Below are 13,885 nucleotides of genomic sequence, written 5' to 3' on the forward strand. Positions count from 1 at the left end.
CCTACCTGGGTGAGCCGAAGCGCCGCCCATGCCAAAAATGTGAGCCAATAAATGACCGCCTTGTTGTCCAGTAGCCAATCGAGACTTTCGAAACTCAATCAGCGCCGGCCCCGTTGAATTTGTTTAAACTGTAAAGAGAACGTGACCCTTGTCGCAGTCGCTACAGATTAGAGGGCACCTGCTACATTCAGACAATTTCCAGGTGAATTTTCTGTTTTATTCCAGTTTTATTCTTCTTGCATTTACAGAAATGGAGGAAAGCAAACAAACTTTTACACTTAAATGGCCATAAAATAAACAGATAAAACAATATCACTCTGAAGTTGTTCTGGAGCTTTTAACCTGCATTTTCTGAGCATTTCGCGGATTTCTGCGCATTTAACCAGCATTTAATACAAAGACAATTTAATACAAAGAAAAAGGAAAAATGACAAAAAAAAAAAAAAATCAGTCGAAGATTGTTTTTTTTTTTTTTTAACCACTGTTCCAACTGATAAATGATAAATGGGTTAAGCCATAGCTTTTCATATGCTAAAAAATAATGTTGGCTATGTACAAAACTGGTTTAGACTATGTGTCTTATAAGAAGCCTGATATTCAGATATCACACACATAATCTTCTCTCTCCTCTTCACACTTATGGCTTCTCCAGCTGGATGTCTTCCCCTTCTTCCTTAATGTTGCCCACATCCTGGTAGGGGCCATGAGCCTGGGACCGTTCGATTTGATCATAGGTTGTGCAACAGTCATCCAGATTTAGCCCCTGGTGTGTGAGATAAGGAAGAAGGAAATCAGGTCAACACAAAAATCAATGGAACACACTCATATTAAATTGACGAGTGACACGAGATAACTTGTTCGTTCATTCATATCTCTGTTCATGTGCCTGCTGTTACATGTGTTTGAGTCAAAGAGGATGTGACTCCTGTAGTGTTCACCTGATATATGTTTTCCTCTTCCTTCTGCATTTTCTTCTTCTCCAGTTCATTCAGCCGCTTTGACTGGAAGGAAAACAGACATTTGTGGATCTGTGAAGTTGTCTCACTGAGGAAAGACAAGAAACACTGCGCAAAAAATCATTTTGAGATATATGCCTGAGCAGTTGATGTGGAACTGTTACAGATTGCAATAATATGTGGTGTGTTGAGATGAGAGAATGAAAAGGCAATGCCCTTATCTAGAAACTTTGAATGACTGACAGTAGTGCTGAGGTCAAGGGTAGTGGACAAGTCAGAGTCTAATAAAGTGACCCTCTGACCTTGAATAGAAGGGTAACAGAAGGTCCCAACACACACAGCAACAGTAGGATTCCCTCAAATGTCAGGATCTTGTTTTTGGTGCTTTCACTGATGTTTATCATCTTCTCCACTGGCTCTACACATGAAGAAAGATTTCAGGGATGAAACAAACAACATTTTGCATTATACACGTGAATTCAAATGCTTCCTCTTTACTCAGCAAAAGTGCATAATTAAAAGTAGCTCAAGTGTGTGAGAAACAACAACAGGGTAACCAAATCATTACTTAATAGACTTACTAGGAGACTTATTACAAGATTGATTGTTTAATTATGTAACTGTTCTTTTTAGAGCAAAAACTCTAATTTACAATTGATAGTATTGTATGGTCGGGATTATGTTGGTTTTGTAAACTAATCCAGGTTATATCACATATAATCCCTAGAGTTTGGTGGTTTTACATTTCCACATCTGCCATCTGTATTTAATGAGATTATATGCAAAGTGGCTGTTCAGTTTGACTTAGGTCTTTTCACATTAGTTTAATTGCAACTTCAGTTATTTTTGGTGCAATTTAAAGTAGGTAACTGGTCAGCCGTTTGAAGTGAAACCCACCAGATGATGTAAAGATGAACTAAACTGCCGTATATAAGGATGCTGCACACAGTTTTTAGATAGATTATGCTTTGACAAGATTTAGGGATTATGTGGTGTTAGTAGTTCTTAGAGTAAATGTGACTCCATCTCTGCATGTTAAAGAACACTTGTACATTTTTATACCCAGCCACCCCTGCACCACCACCCACCCCTCACTCACTGTAGACTTGCAGGTAGGTGCCATGTGTGAAGCCCTTATCCTTCAGCAAACACGCGTACATCCCAGAATCATTTAGCTTCACTGCTGGAAAGACTTTAGTGCCACAAGATATTCTTTGTGAATCTCCTTTTGCAGTCATTGTGTCAGGGTGTGAAACGTTCTCATGAGTGCTGTTGACAACATGTCTGATCCAAAAGTAGCTCCCTTCGTAATCCCTGACGCAGCACTCCAGGGTAGCACTCTGAAAGACCGCCACCGTCAGAGAAGGCCTGTCCGCCTCTAAAGCAAACTTGCCCTGAGCAACAAACACTGCCAAAGAAACAATTATGACATGCTGTTGTGTGCATTTGTCAAATTATTTCATCAGGATTTTTAAGACTGTCATAACATGAACCGTTTTTACAACCGGCATAATGTTAAAGATATTATTTAAGGAACACTGAACAACAAAACTAAATTATATGAGCTGTGAATGCACTACACAATTAACCAGAACTAGCAAAGCCATCTGCTTTTAACAGGAAACGTGGTTCACTGAAGCAGAACTCAAAAGTGTAAAACTATTATTTAGAGAACATAAATACACAAGGCTGACATGTATAAATCTATTATTTCCCAAAAGCAGGCAAAACAATTTACTAATACTAAAATACATGACATGTATATGTATAACACAAAGACTATTTAAGATATTACTTAAAAAAGTAATCTCACTCACCAGCCAAGCTGCAGAAAATAAAGATTATAGTCATACCCATTTGTTTCTACAAACGTTCAACTGGAGAATAAAAAAAAAACTCTGAACTAATTAAAAGTAAAACTCGAACACAAGACGATCCTGTCTTCCGTTGTGCAGTGGCACATTGGTGTCTTGTTTTTCTCCGTCAGGATTTATGCTTGAACGATTCTGGACCTCCCCACATTTGCATAACCACTGCATTGGAACATTTTTAAATAAGTATATATTAACTACATGCATTTCTTCATGAAGGCTATTGTTATAAAATATATTACAAGGCTCCAAGTATCTCAGTTTCCTTTTGTATATACTGTAGGTTAAGTCAAGCCCAACGGTCCTTACACCCTGAAACACCAGCTCATGGAGTATGACAGTTTTAGCTATAAAATGACAAAGCAGGGTATTATTTCCCCAGTTTATTTAAAAAATGAAGAATTAAAAAAAAAAAAACAGAACGTACCACAATTTTCCTTAGGTATACATAATTAAAGAGAAATCTTACACATTAAAATCAAAACCCAAATACACAGTATAGTTCTTGCATATTCATTGTTTATAGATAGACAAAATTGCAGATGCCAGTATGACAAGAAGCAGTGTCTTTTCTCTACATGGCACTGGCTGGCTGAGTTGCTTGGAGGCTCGAGTCCTGCTGATGTGATGGAGATGGAAACAAAAAGAGCGTCTCTCACTGCTTATTAGCCGTTTGGTCATCAGAGTCTCTCATTGTTTAAGGTCCTTTATGGAAAACAGCCCACCAAAAACAGCAGTGATTGTGGCTGACTTATGAGCCCTTAATGGAATTTGATCGTCACAACAAGGCACCACTCTATAAATACATTTTCTATACATCTTTTATATAGAATACATGCGGAAGAGCGTCTGAAGGAGAGAGAGATAGATAAAGAAGAGTCTGTAGTAGTCGTTTAGCCAGCGAAGCCCGGAGGCATCACTGAATTCTTGTGCCAACTGGGTTTCATCTAACTAGGTTTTAACAGTCAAAACCCCCTGACTAAGAAGGTCCCATATAGGTAAGACAAACAGCCGTACACAAGAGCATATTGACACTGAGGGAAATGCTCATGTTTATAATATCTGCATAACCGTTAAATTGAATCATGCATAGACGACATACAGACAAGTCTTTTCTTTCTTTCACTGTTACAGGAAATGCATAGTTTATAATTAAAAAGCCACCTTTGAAAAACATTGAGGGAAAAAAAAAAAAAATCGGCATTAAAAACTTCCCCAACCCATTTAAGTAAATCAAATGAAATACACAACAACTTATGATAAAACTGTGCGGTAGAAAAGGGCGATTAGGCCTTCAAGAAGAGATGAGCGTGTTATAAGCATAGCTAGCGGGAGGGGGGGGGCTAGGTTATACTTTCTCTTTTTTCCTTCAGGCTAGGATTTATGTACAATTTCAAAGAGGAAGACGTGGGAACAGATGGCAGTGACGTTTAAAACACAAAGTGACAAACTAATTTTGCAACTGGTGACACTCAAGTGAATAAACGGAGTAAACCTACTGAGGTTCAGTAGGTTCAAAGGTAGCATTTGTTGTTGCGGCAACAATGAGGAGAATGCATATCAGGAAGTGATCATGATTACAGTGCTGGTGAGAGCGGCGTTGGAATGAGACGGTTTTCCTTCCTCCAAACCTACATCGCTTCCTTTGTATCTTCATCTGACTTCGTTGTCTTGTGTGTTACTTTTGTTCCGCAGCAGGATCAGGTCCCGTGTGTTCAAGTTAGCACTAGAGGTGTTAACAGCACTTGGTCTCCAGTCTTCTATGCAGACACTACAGTAGATCTTATGGCACTAACGCTTAGCGACATAAACGTACATCTTTTTCATTTGTGACGCAGCTGAAATATATGTGAGAAATCAAAGGTTCTGTTTGGGGGTTCTGTCATAAGACTCGGAGCAGTAACATCTGTCATATTGGCATTTGCTTGTACATTCATCAAAGAATTGAAAGCTGTCTCTCGTGTTGGATCAACACTCGCTGTTCCATGCTTCTGTGTGCTTTTTAAATCCCTTCACTTAACATGTTTGGGGACTGCTAGTAAACAGATGAGGCATGTCATTAAGGAAGCTACAGCTCAAAAGAAGCTCGAACGGCACTTTGTTACGTCTTTGGTCCTGTGTGCACAGCCAGTTATGCCACTGTTTAGAAAATATATCACAATAATTATAATTGCAATCGCCTGCATGATGAAATACAAAAGCAGCTCAGTTTCGAGTTTTTTTTTTTTTTTACTAATAACATATGTATCTAATGTCATATGATACAATTTGTAACCCCAACTCAAGTCTGTGTTGTGAACCCTCTCTCTGCGGGACAAAGCAGAAATTATGCTGCACTTCTGTGAGCATTTCTGTGCTCTTGGGGTCTCCGTGTTTTGTAACTGTGTGCGCACATGTCTACACTTTTTTACGGCACAGTAAGCACGGATACTAATTTCATGTTTTTGACACGTTTTCTCATGACCACCCAGTTCTAGCTCTCTCTAAACCAAAGCTACACTAATCCCACTTTTCATGCCTACATCTCTCTTTTCCCCTCTCTACTACACATTCCAGGTTTGCTTCCTTTTGTCTCGTTCGACTCACACGAATCTTTCTGGCCCAGTGCCGTAACAGTTTGTCTGAGCTGAGGCAACTCACTGACCTAACAGGACTAAGAGGAATAAATAAAAGCGGTACATACAAACAAGTCTTCATTATTAACAAAATGATTACCTATAGTGCCACTATTTATAAATGGTTTTTATACGACCTAATTACAGTAAGAACCCTCCAAACAATGTCCTTAATTAAAAACTTTGTAACACACATACACACACACACGTTCATGGATACAGCTTTTCAGTAATGATGGGCAGCTACATGAAACCTGCCCATTCTGAATAGAGCTGAAGTAAAACATGTCGCAAAAACAGTGTGTATTTTTAACTCTTTTTGATTAGGAAAAAAGTGCATCTTTGTTTTACTTTGGCATAGACTAGAAATAACACTATATCAGCAGTAGTATTTCATTACATCTTCTAGTGCTACACTGGCCATTTAAGGCTTTTTTTCTTTACTGTACATTTGTCATTGGCAAAATGGTCATTTATTTTCCGCATGCCTTTGGTGTGCGTATGTGTGTTACAGCAGGTTGAAATCACTACATTTTGTTAGGCAGCATCTCTCTCACAGCAAAATATTGCTTCAGTACTTTTGGCACCTCTCTGCAAAACGACCCCCCACTCAAAAGTAGGATGTCTCTTTTTTTTTTTTTTCTTCTTCTTCTTTTTTGTATACCTCTCTATCAAGCATGCAAAAAGACACACACATATACACATGCACACACCTCCCATGTTCCACCACTGAACCACTGCAGTGTGCATAAAGCCCTCCCTCCTCTCCAACAGGCAGGACATTTCCTGCTTGTCAGCAAACAGCTGTGACAGAAACAAATAATGCAGTAAGGGTCCAGGCAAATATGAGGGTTTAGGAATTTCCAGAAAAGCCTCTGAAAGTCACTCAGTCCAAACCAGCACCAGTAAAAACCTAGAGAGAAGAAAAGATGAAGAACGTCAATAGGACTGATGATAAGAGGGGCATAATACCATAGTGGAGGATGTGTATGTGTGTGCATGTGTGTGTGTGTCCCGTCCTTCATGATGTGTTTCCAGTGTCAGTTTAATTTACTCAGTGAACTCTCTCCAAGCGCTGTCCTCTGACTTTACCGTCACAAACAAAGCAGATGAGACGAGCAAAGGAGCAGACAGATATGCCGATACTGTCAGCGGTCACCTTAGCAACCATTACCATGTTACCATTTTAGCACACAGCAGACAAGCATAACTGTAATGAAGTTATTTGTTGATGTTCTTGCTCTGAACTTCACCACGTACAAGATGACTTCTTTCATTTGTGGAGGTAGCCGATTACGACTCCAGACATTTTTCATGGATTTATAAGTCCATCAACTTAGCGTTTGTATTTGTAATAGAAATGATGATGAAAACATTCCATATACACATGCAATATAATTTATTATATTAATATTAAATTTAAGAATTTACACCGAACCTAGTTATTTGTTGAACTGGTATTATCACATATGTTTCACCTTTTATGTCCAACATGGTTTTTCATTTATTTTATTTTATTCTATGTACTTTTAGTGCTCTGATTGAGTTTAATTTATGACACAGTTGTATTTTGATTTTTTTATGACTTTACCCATTTAAAAAAATCTTGCAAATGATCAATATTACTATAGTATTTTAACCTTTTATTATATGAAGCCTAACCAAATCTGTGTCCCTGATGATGATGGGAGTAATCAGATACTTAACATCATTTTAAGTAACTGTTCAGCATTCTCACCTAGTAGCCAGCAGGTGGAGAAGTGGTGTCTTACTCGAAGTTGCCCCCCTCCAGTGAGAACTTGGAAAGGGCCTCCTGCAGCCTGTGGTACTCCTCTTCTACAGTCTGCAACACACAAAATCAATATCACCTTTAGAGCTGCAAACGCACACACCAACCTCCTCCTCTTAACATCCTCTGCTCGTCTCCCTCGCTACTTCTCTGACACATCCCATTGCAAGCGCTGGACATAATAGCCATTTTTAGAGAAGTCCAATTTCACAAAGCAATTTTCAGCGAAGCAATAACAGCAGTGGTTAAATGGTTTTCTATTCTCTCGTTTCTCTTTTGTGCCATTTGGCCCCATTTGTCCACAGCTCGCTCCTTACTTAAGTTATCCTCACTGAAACCCTCGATGCACAACTCGGCATCTCTTTCCAGTCAACTCGCATCTTTTGTTGTGTCTCACATCTTTATCTGCCCCTGTCATACTACCTGCTCACAGTTTTTTTTTTCCTCTAAATTCTCATCCATCCATCAGTCCCCCTTTTCACCTGTAGTCTCCTTATTTTTTCCTCCAGGTCTTGCAGCCTCACGCTAACTTCCTTCATCCTCTCTTGGGACAAAACCAGGGGTGCACTGATGTTCCTGTCCCCATGTCCTTTTGTCTCTTCATCGTCTTCTTTTTCACACGTGTTGACATTCACCTCCTCAACCCCTCCGTCTGGGGTCTGGCTTTCTTCTGTGGACAGAAAGATTCAATTTGGATATGTCAGCAGACAGTTGTGTTTTTGAGCTACTGTAAACTCAGTTTATTAAACGTGATCATTCACACCGAGAACACCTTGAGTAAAGGCCTCTTGTCACAATGTGACTCAGAATAATATTGTTTGTATTCACACTTGCTTGGAGTGAGGACAATAGAGAATTCATTACTTGTTTAATTTAATGGCGAAATAGGTCTCGCAATCCTACTTTCAGAATCAACACAAACATAATGGATACTGCTATGACAAAGACAAAAGTATACTATTCATATTTAATAAGCCTTTTTAAAATGAAACACATGCATGTGGTTTTGAGACATTACACTACACTGAATGAAAGCAAAGTGGCACATTTAATAAACAGGTAGAAAAAGGCTAGAATCTTCTCTCTGAGCTGAATTTTGTTTGTTTGGAGAAATCACTACACCAACTTTTCTACTATGAGCACTGGATCAATTATAAAACAATCCACATTATCAGACCTTGTCTCAAGGCCAAGAAGCAACACAATAAAAGTCTATCTATTTTTTTTTTTTTTTTTTTTAAATATGAGAAGGTTGGTAGCACTCCTAGCTTGTTAAATAACAAGGAAACATTAAGTCTTGTTCAGTCTGGTAATGTTAACCATATGGCGATGGCAAAACTACAGGAACGCCTTAAATAAGAACCAAGAAATAGTTTGAACTTTTCACACTACTTGTAGACAAAAAAAAAAAAAAACAAGGCATTCTCCACTTGGTTCATGCTAAGCTAATGGCTTGTTGGCTATAGCTTTATATTTTATGTTTTGATTGTTGGACTTCTTAACTGCATCTCTGTAAGAAATTTAGATTAACACTTCCGGTTACCTGCTGGCTGACAGTTATTCATTTCTTGGCTGGGCATCTCCGACTGCTCCACTACATTTTCTTCATCAGGTTGGGAGTCTTCTGATAGACTGATGCTGCCGATCAACATTCTTTTCAGAAGCATGACTAACAGAGAACAGACAGACACATTGGTTTTAATTAGACAGGTAGGGAGGCTTAAGAAAGTAAACATAGTTCTAAACAAATGATCAACAGTACAAGGAACAGCCCTATTCACCTTCATCCAAAGTACTGTTGGCCACCTTCTCTTGATCACTGTTGGAGAGGCCTATCAAGTCGAAGCCATTTTCTGACAGGAAATCAATTAGCCTGTGCCTGGGGTCTCTAGACTTTCCATGCGTCAAGCTGTCCTTATCTCGATCTAGAGATGGAGACAAGCCTTAACTCTGGCTCATGCCTTCAGAAATGTGTAACAAAGGCAAATTTGACCAATTCATTAAGTGTTCAGCTCTCTCACCACTGCTGCTTTTCAGACCTCCATTCTCATTTGGACTCAAAGGGGTATTTGACCTGATGGAGAGAAAACAACAAAAGACATTAGATATTTTGAGATGAGTGAACTTTGGCAGGCAGTGAATATGTTACCTTGCTGTGTCAATATACGCATTCACATACATCAACACGTACGGTAAAGGACTGAGGGGAGCTACTCCAGCTCCAGGAGGCAGTGGCAACTTCATGGATGCCCCGCTCTTCTTCAGCTCATCCACCGCTGATTTTATCACCTCCATCCAACTAAAAATGCACACACAAATGAGGTTACAACGCAGCCTTTCATTCATGGCTCTCCATTTAACATCAGAGGCAAACATAATTACTGTAGATGTTACAATTCTTCTTGACACTCACGTTTTCATTTCTCCATAAGACTGAGCCACTAGTTCATAGATCTGAGCGCCACTGTCCCAGGTAAATATCACGTAAAAAGCCTTTCGATCTGACAGAACAGGAAAAACAGCAATTGGAAAGGTGAGTATTATTGATCTCGCAGTGGAAGTGACTTGCATTTGTCTGTGAAACTACTGTACTGTTGTGTGCAGCTAACCTGTGGCCACATCACGGAGGAAGACTGAGTCCAACTTAATAATGGGGCTGAGCATCTGCTTGCCTTCCTGCACGGCGATGTTGCTCTTGCTTTGGCATTTGAGGACCATCTTGTCATCCTGCCTCTGCAGGATGACCAGCAAGTCCGCCAGCAATACACACTGCACCTCTGAGAGACAAGGAGGAGAAAAAATGCGATAGAGCAGGAGATAAGTGTTGTTAATTATTATGTACTTACTTTATTTAGACAACATTATATTCGTTCATCAGTGCCTTTTTTCTTGATTCCAGAATCTATTTTCATAGATTTGTGATTATTAGTGCTTTTCTTTCTTTTTTTTATTCCACTGCATTGAGGGCTAGGAAAATTAACTAATGAAGTATAAAAGAGGAAGTCAATGGGTCACTGATCTCAGACAGACAGCTGCAGTACAGTTGTGTTTCCTATTATGGCAAATTCTCATCTACTAATGTAAAAAGGGGAAATGAAATAAGAAAAACAAATGCTATCTTGGCCCAAAATAAATCATTGTTTAAAATGTTCTTTCTTTGTCAGTTGAAAGCTGATAATTAGCAAGTGAATTCAGTTAACTCAATAACAAATTTTGAAGCCAGTTTAGGAAGACTGGACAAAGAAATTATGTAATTAAGAAAAAATGTTTTATTTTGTTTTTTGTGAAAATTTTGAACCTGAAAGCAAGGCCCCGCATGTGATGTGCAAGCAAGTATTTGTGTTTACCAATAGCCTTCTCCTTGGTGACTTTCCAGACCAGCGGGCCTTCATAAAGCATCCTCTTCTGAGTCAGGTCAATGTTCTTGTAAAGACAAAGAGAGAATAATGAAGAATATCACAACAAAAAACTTGGTTACGACCAAACTGTCCAAAGAAACTTACCTTATACTCAGTATAAAGCTCATTACTGGGTTTGAGCCCTGATGTGTCCAGTCTACGCTGGTAGTCCTTCAGAGTCTGGGAGCAGAGACAGAGAGATTAGGGGTCGGACTGTCTAACAAGAGACCTTCAGAAGTCTTAAAATGAATTTACCTGACCCCAATTGGTGGTCAATTACCACAGAACAGTTTGCTGAGTGGTGGATTGTGTGTTTCTTACCAACAGGTTCTCCATCACTTTGACCTCCTCGTTGACATGGTTGAGGATCTTTCTGCAGCACTCCGCACTCTGCTGGATCCTCTCCTTCTCCGTTTGGTCCTCTGCCCGAAACACAACAAACACAAGAGTTCAGAAAAATACAGCTTTCACAGCACAGTTCAAACAAAAGCCATAAATCACAAGTGCACACAAAAACTCAGCCGCAAGCAGAAAGTAATCAGTGGTTAGTGTGCTTAAATGTTTATATTGTATTTAAGTACAAATATTTTAAAAATATGGATGCTAATGTACTGTTTTTCGTTTGCACAATGTTAATTAGCAGGAATGCTTTACGGTGATAGTAAATGTTTACAGGATTTTATTCTTCGGTGTAATATATAGCTTGTTTTTCCTGTTTACTTATTTATTCCTGTTAAAAATTCCCCAACAGATTCTCAAGATAAATTAATAATACACATCAGAACATACAGTAAATCAATATTGTGAGGATTTTGAAAAATTCTATTCAGTGATTAGCGTAAGTAAGACAAATGTTATCAGTAAAAACATATACATCTTTACAGATATGCCCCAGGTGCAAACTAAGGTCAACATATGAGCAACAAACCAGCTTGGGACATACACACCTGTGTTCTTTGCAATATTCTCCAGCAGCAGTGGATACTTGGTGAGTCTCTGCATCTCTATAGGGATGATGTCCTTGAGCTGCAGCCTACGGCACTGGGGCTTACTCTCTGCCTCCTGGGATTAACACACACATACGGAGTCAGATTAAGACCACTCATGTGATTTCTTGCATGGCCTTGAATCTTTTAGTGCATCCATGTACGTCTCGAGTTAAACCTTTAAGAATTTATTTTTGAGTCAGTTTCTGAGCATGTATGTGGTACCAATATGAACGAGTTGAAGCGTGGCTCTTTCTTCTGCCTGCTCTTGATCTGTTCCAGGGCCCATGACTGGTGACTGCAGAATCGGGCTGTCAGTTTCTGGAACCACTCGCCCTCTGTACCACCGAACTGAAACACACACAAAACAGTACAGTCAAACACTGTTGTGCTAGTGAGAAGTGATATGAGACATACAAAGAAACTAGAGACTTTCAACATTTGTTTGATGATCTAAAAATGTTGACACTATTACTGATACCTGTGTTGAATTAAGTTTCCTATTGTCCTCAGAATATTGAATATCTTTATATCACATAATTTAATATAAATGTGGTCTACTGCCGTTTTGGCCCGGGAGGACAAAAGTTAAATGGTCAACAGGAAGACAATACAAAGTTTAAATTGTTAGCACAAGATTTCTGAAAGTAAGTACTGAGAGTAAAGAGAAATACTGTGATATTGTGAGATGAAGAGAGAAATCATGAGGACTCACTCGGTTGAGAACTGTGGTGCTGATAGATTTAACAATGAAGCCGTCATCAAAACGCAGTTTCTTCAGGTTCTCGTAGAAGTTATCTGAGAGTCACAGCCACAGACAAACACACAGAAAAATAGTGAAATTCTGAAAAACAATTTAAGAGGCCAAACTCTACTATCAGTGTGAATGACAGATTTTCCTCCAGACAAATACGGAAGATCATACCAATCCTTACAGCGGCACTGGAAAAGGCCAGTGACTTACGAAAACCTTCACTCAATTACAGATTGTGCACACAGTTATAGTTTTCACTCATAGGGAATAAATAAGTATGGATATGATGTATGCATGTTTGCTTGTTGCAGGAGGGGGAAGCTTTAAATTCATGTGTCCGACTTTGAAAGGACACAAACACTTCAGAAATGCTTCTTTGCAGCAGCACTCACAGTGCATTTCAATGATCTCATCGAGGTTGGGGAAGATGGCGGCCAGCTCAGTGGCAGTCAGGAGCTCCTCTCTCTCCAACGGCTTGGAAAAGATCATCTGAAGGACACTTAGCATTCGCACATGGGCATGCTCTGTTGCGAATAACTCTGAGAAGAGAGAGAGAGGACACAGCATGATCTTTTCTGTGAGCAATTTGTATCAGTATGTTTCCCTCTCATCATGTGTTGCCTAATCTCTCTTCTCCTCACCATTGATGACTTCCTGCCTCTTGGTCTCCTTCTTGCTGAGGCTGGACAGAGCTTCGGGAGCGGCCTGCTCCCTCCAATTGGGTGGGTCCTGCTCGAACTCCAGGAGCCGTGGCTCCATCTCCTCCAGCTGTGGGGAGGGGCTGGTGGGGGAGTGGCCAAGCCCTTCGAGAACAAAAACGGGTCCATCGGCGCTGAAGATTGAATGGAGAAGGAGAAGGATTAGTATTGAATGTCTACTACAACGTAATTATGACCCAGGAAGCCTCAAGAGATGTAATATACATTCTGGATGAACAGGTTGTTGGTTGTGGAACAAGAGAGTAGCAGTGAGCAGCTGCGTTTCTTTCTAAATGTACACCAGGGATTACATAACAATTGACAATGTAAGGATGTTAAGCAGCCAGACAAAATATCTAGCAGAAGAGCTATCGATCAGTGTCATGTTGTTACTATTGTACCTTAGATACAAGTACAACATGACTTTAACATCAGGTAGTAACTCTATGGCGAGATTAATATTGTTTTGCAAAATTTGTCAGCATTTCTCAATTTACAAGGTTAAATGGGTAATGTTTAAACTAACAACTAAACAACAATATTACACAATTCAAGAATTTAACTCTCAAAGGTCTAAAGTACTGGTAAATGTATATTATTAAATGAAGCCGATTTAAATGTAACCGGTTAGCTTACTGGGAATTCAACTGCTTTTCCTTTCTAAGTCCAGACCAGGTGCAAGTGGCCATGCTGTCAGGATTTACAGTCAACCAATAAAACATTAGCTAACCTTTAATAAAGTGCTGGCACTTCACGTTTGCCAGATGGTCAATACTGATCTAACTCGATAATCATTTCCATTAAAAAGGAAATGAGAG

General features: G+C 39.4%; 2 protein-coding genes across 12 annotated transcripts in view; both read right to left on the bottom strand.

Moving 5' to 3' along the window:
• Positions 1-45: 45 nt before the first annotated feature.
• On the bottom strand, positions 46-2,912 carry cd79a (CD79a molecule, immunoglobulin-associated alpha). 2 transcript variants are annotated; one of them, XM_084556657.1, is made up of 5 exons: positions 2,810-2,896; positions 2,056-2,364; positions 1,259-1,374; positions 939-1,001; positions 46-763 (listed from the first exon to the last, which is right to left on the bottom strand). In XM_084556657.1, the coding sequence occupies exons 1-5, from the start codon at positions 2,811-2,813 to the stop codon at positions 638-640; spliced, it is 618 nt and encodes a 205-aa protein (XP_084412783.1). In that variant the 5' UTR covers positions 2,814-2,896; the 3' UTR covers positions 46-637. The 2 variants fall into 2 exon arrangements, with proteins under 2 accessions (XP_084412783.1, XP_084412782.1); XM_084556656.1 differs by having other exon boundaries at positions 48-763; positions 2,774-2,912.
• A 283-nt stretch (positions 2,913-3,195) lies between these two features.
• Positions 3,196-13,885, bottom strand: part of arhgef1 (Rho guanine nucleotide exchange factor (GEF) 1) — a 39,643-nt gene continuing 28,953 nt past the window's right edge. For 8 of the 10 annotated variants that reach the window (XM_084557434.1, XM_084557433.1, XM_084557436.1 and 5 more), the window contains 17 exons: positions 13,011-13,201; positions 12,762-12,908; positions 12,331-12,413; positions 11,841-11,966; positions 11,577-11,691; positions 10,951-11,051; positions 10,735-10,809; positions 10,579-10,654; positions 9,841-10,008; positions 9,645-9,732; positions 9,411-9,530; positions 9,253-9,305; positions 9,013-9,156; positions 8,775-8,900; positions 7,714-7,901; positions 7,181-7,285; positions 3,196-6,355 (listed from right to left, as the gene is read on the bottom strand). In XM_084557434.1, the coding sequence (XP_084413560.1) occupies positions 7,211-7,285; positions 7,714-7,901; positions 8,775-8,900; positions 9,013-9,156; positions 9,253-9,305; positions 9,411-9,530; positions 9,645-9,732; positions 9,841-10,008; positions 10,579-10,654; positions 10,735-10,809; positions 10,951-11,051; positions 11,577-11,691; positions 11,841-11,966; positions 12,331-12,413; positions 12,762-12,908; positions 13,011-13,201 (1,876 nt within the window). In that variant the 3' untranslated portion in view covers positions 3,196-6,355; positions 7,181-7,210. The remainder of the gene's footprint in view (positions 6,356-7,180; positions 7,286-7,713; positions 7,902-8,774; positions 8,901-9,012; positions 9,157-9,252; positions 9,306-9,410; positions 9,531-9,644; positions 9,733-9,840; positions 10,009-10,578; positions 10,655-10,734; positions 10,810-10,950; positions 11,052-11,576; positions 11,692-11,840; positions 11,967-12,330; positions 12,414-12,761; positions 12,909-13,010; positions 13,202-13,885) is intronic. The other 2 variants (XM_084557437.1, XM_084557432.1) reach the window with 1 other exon arrangement.

The sequence above is a fragment of the Chelon labrosus genome (genome assembly GCF_963514085.1).
Source record: "Chelon labrosus genome assembly, chromosome: 12".
Lineage (NCBI taxonomy): Eukaryota > Metazoa > Chordata > Actinopteri > Mugiliformes > Mugilidae > Chelon > Chelon labrosus.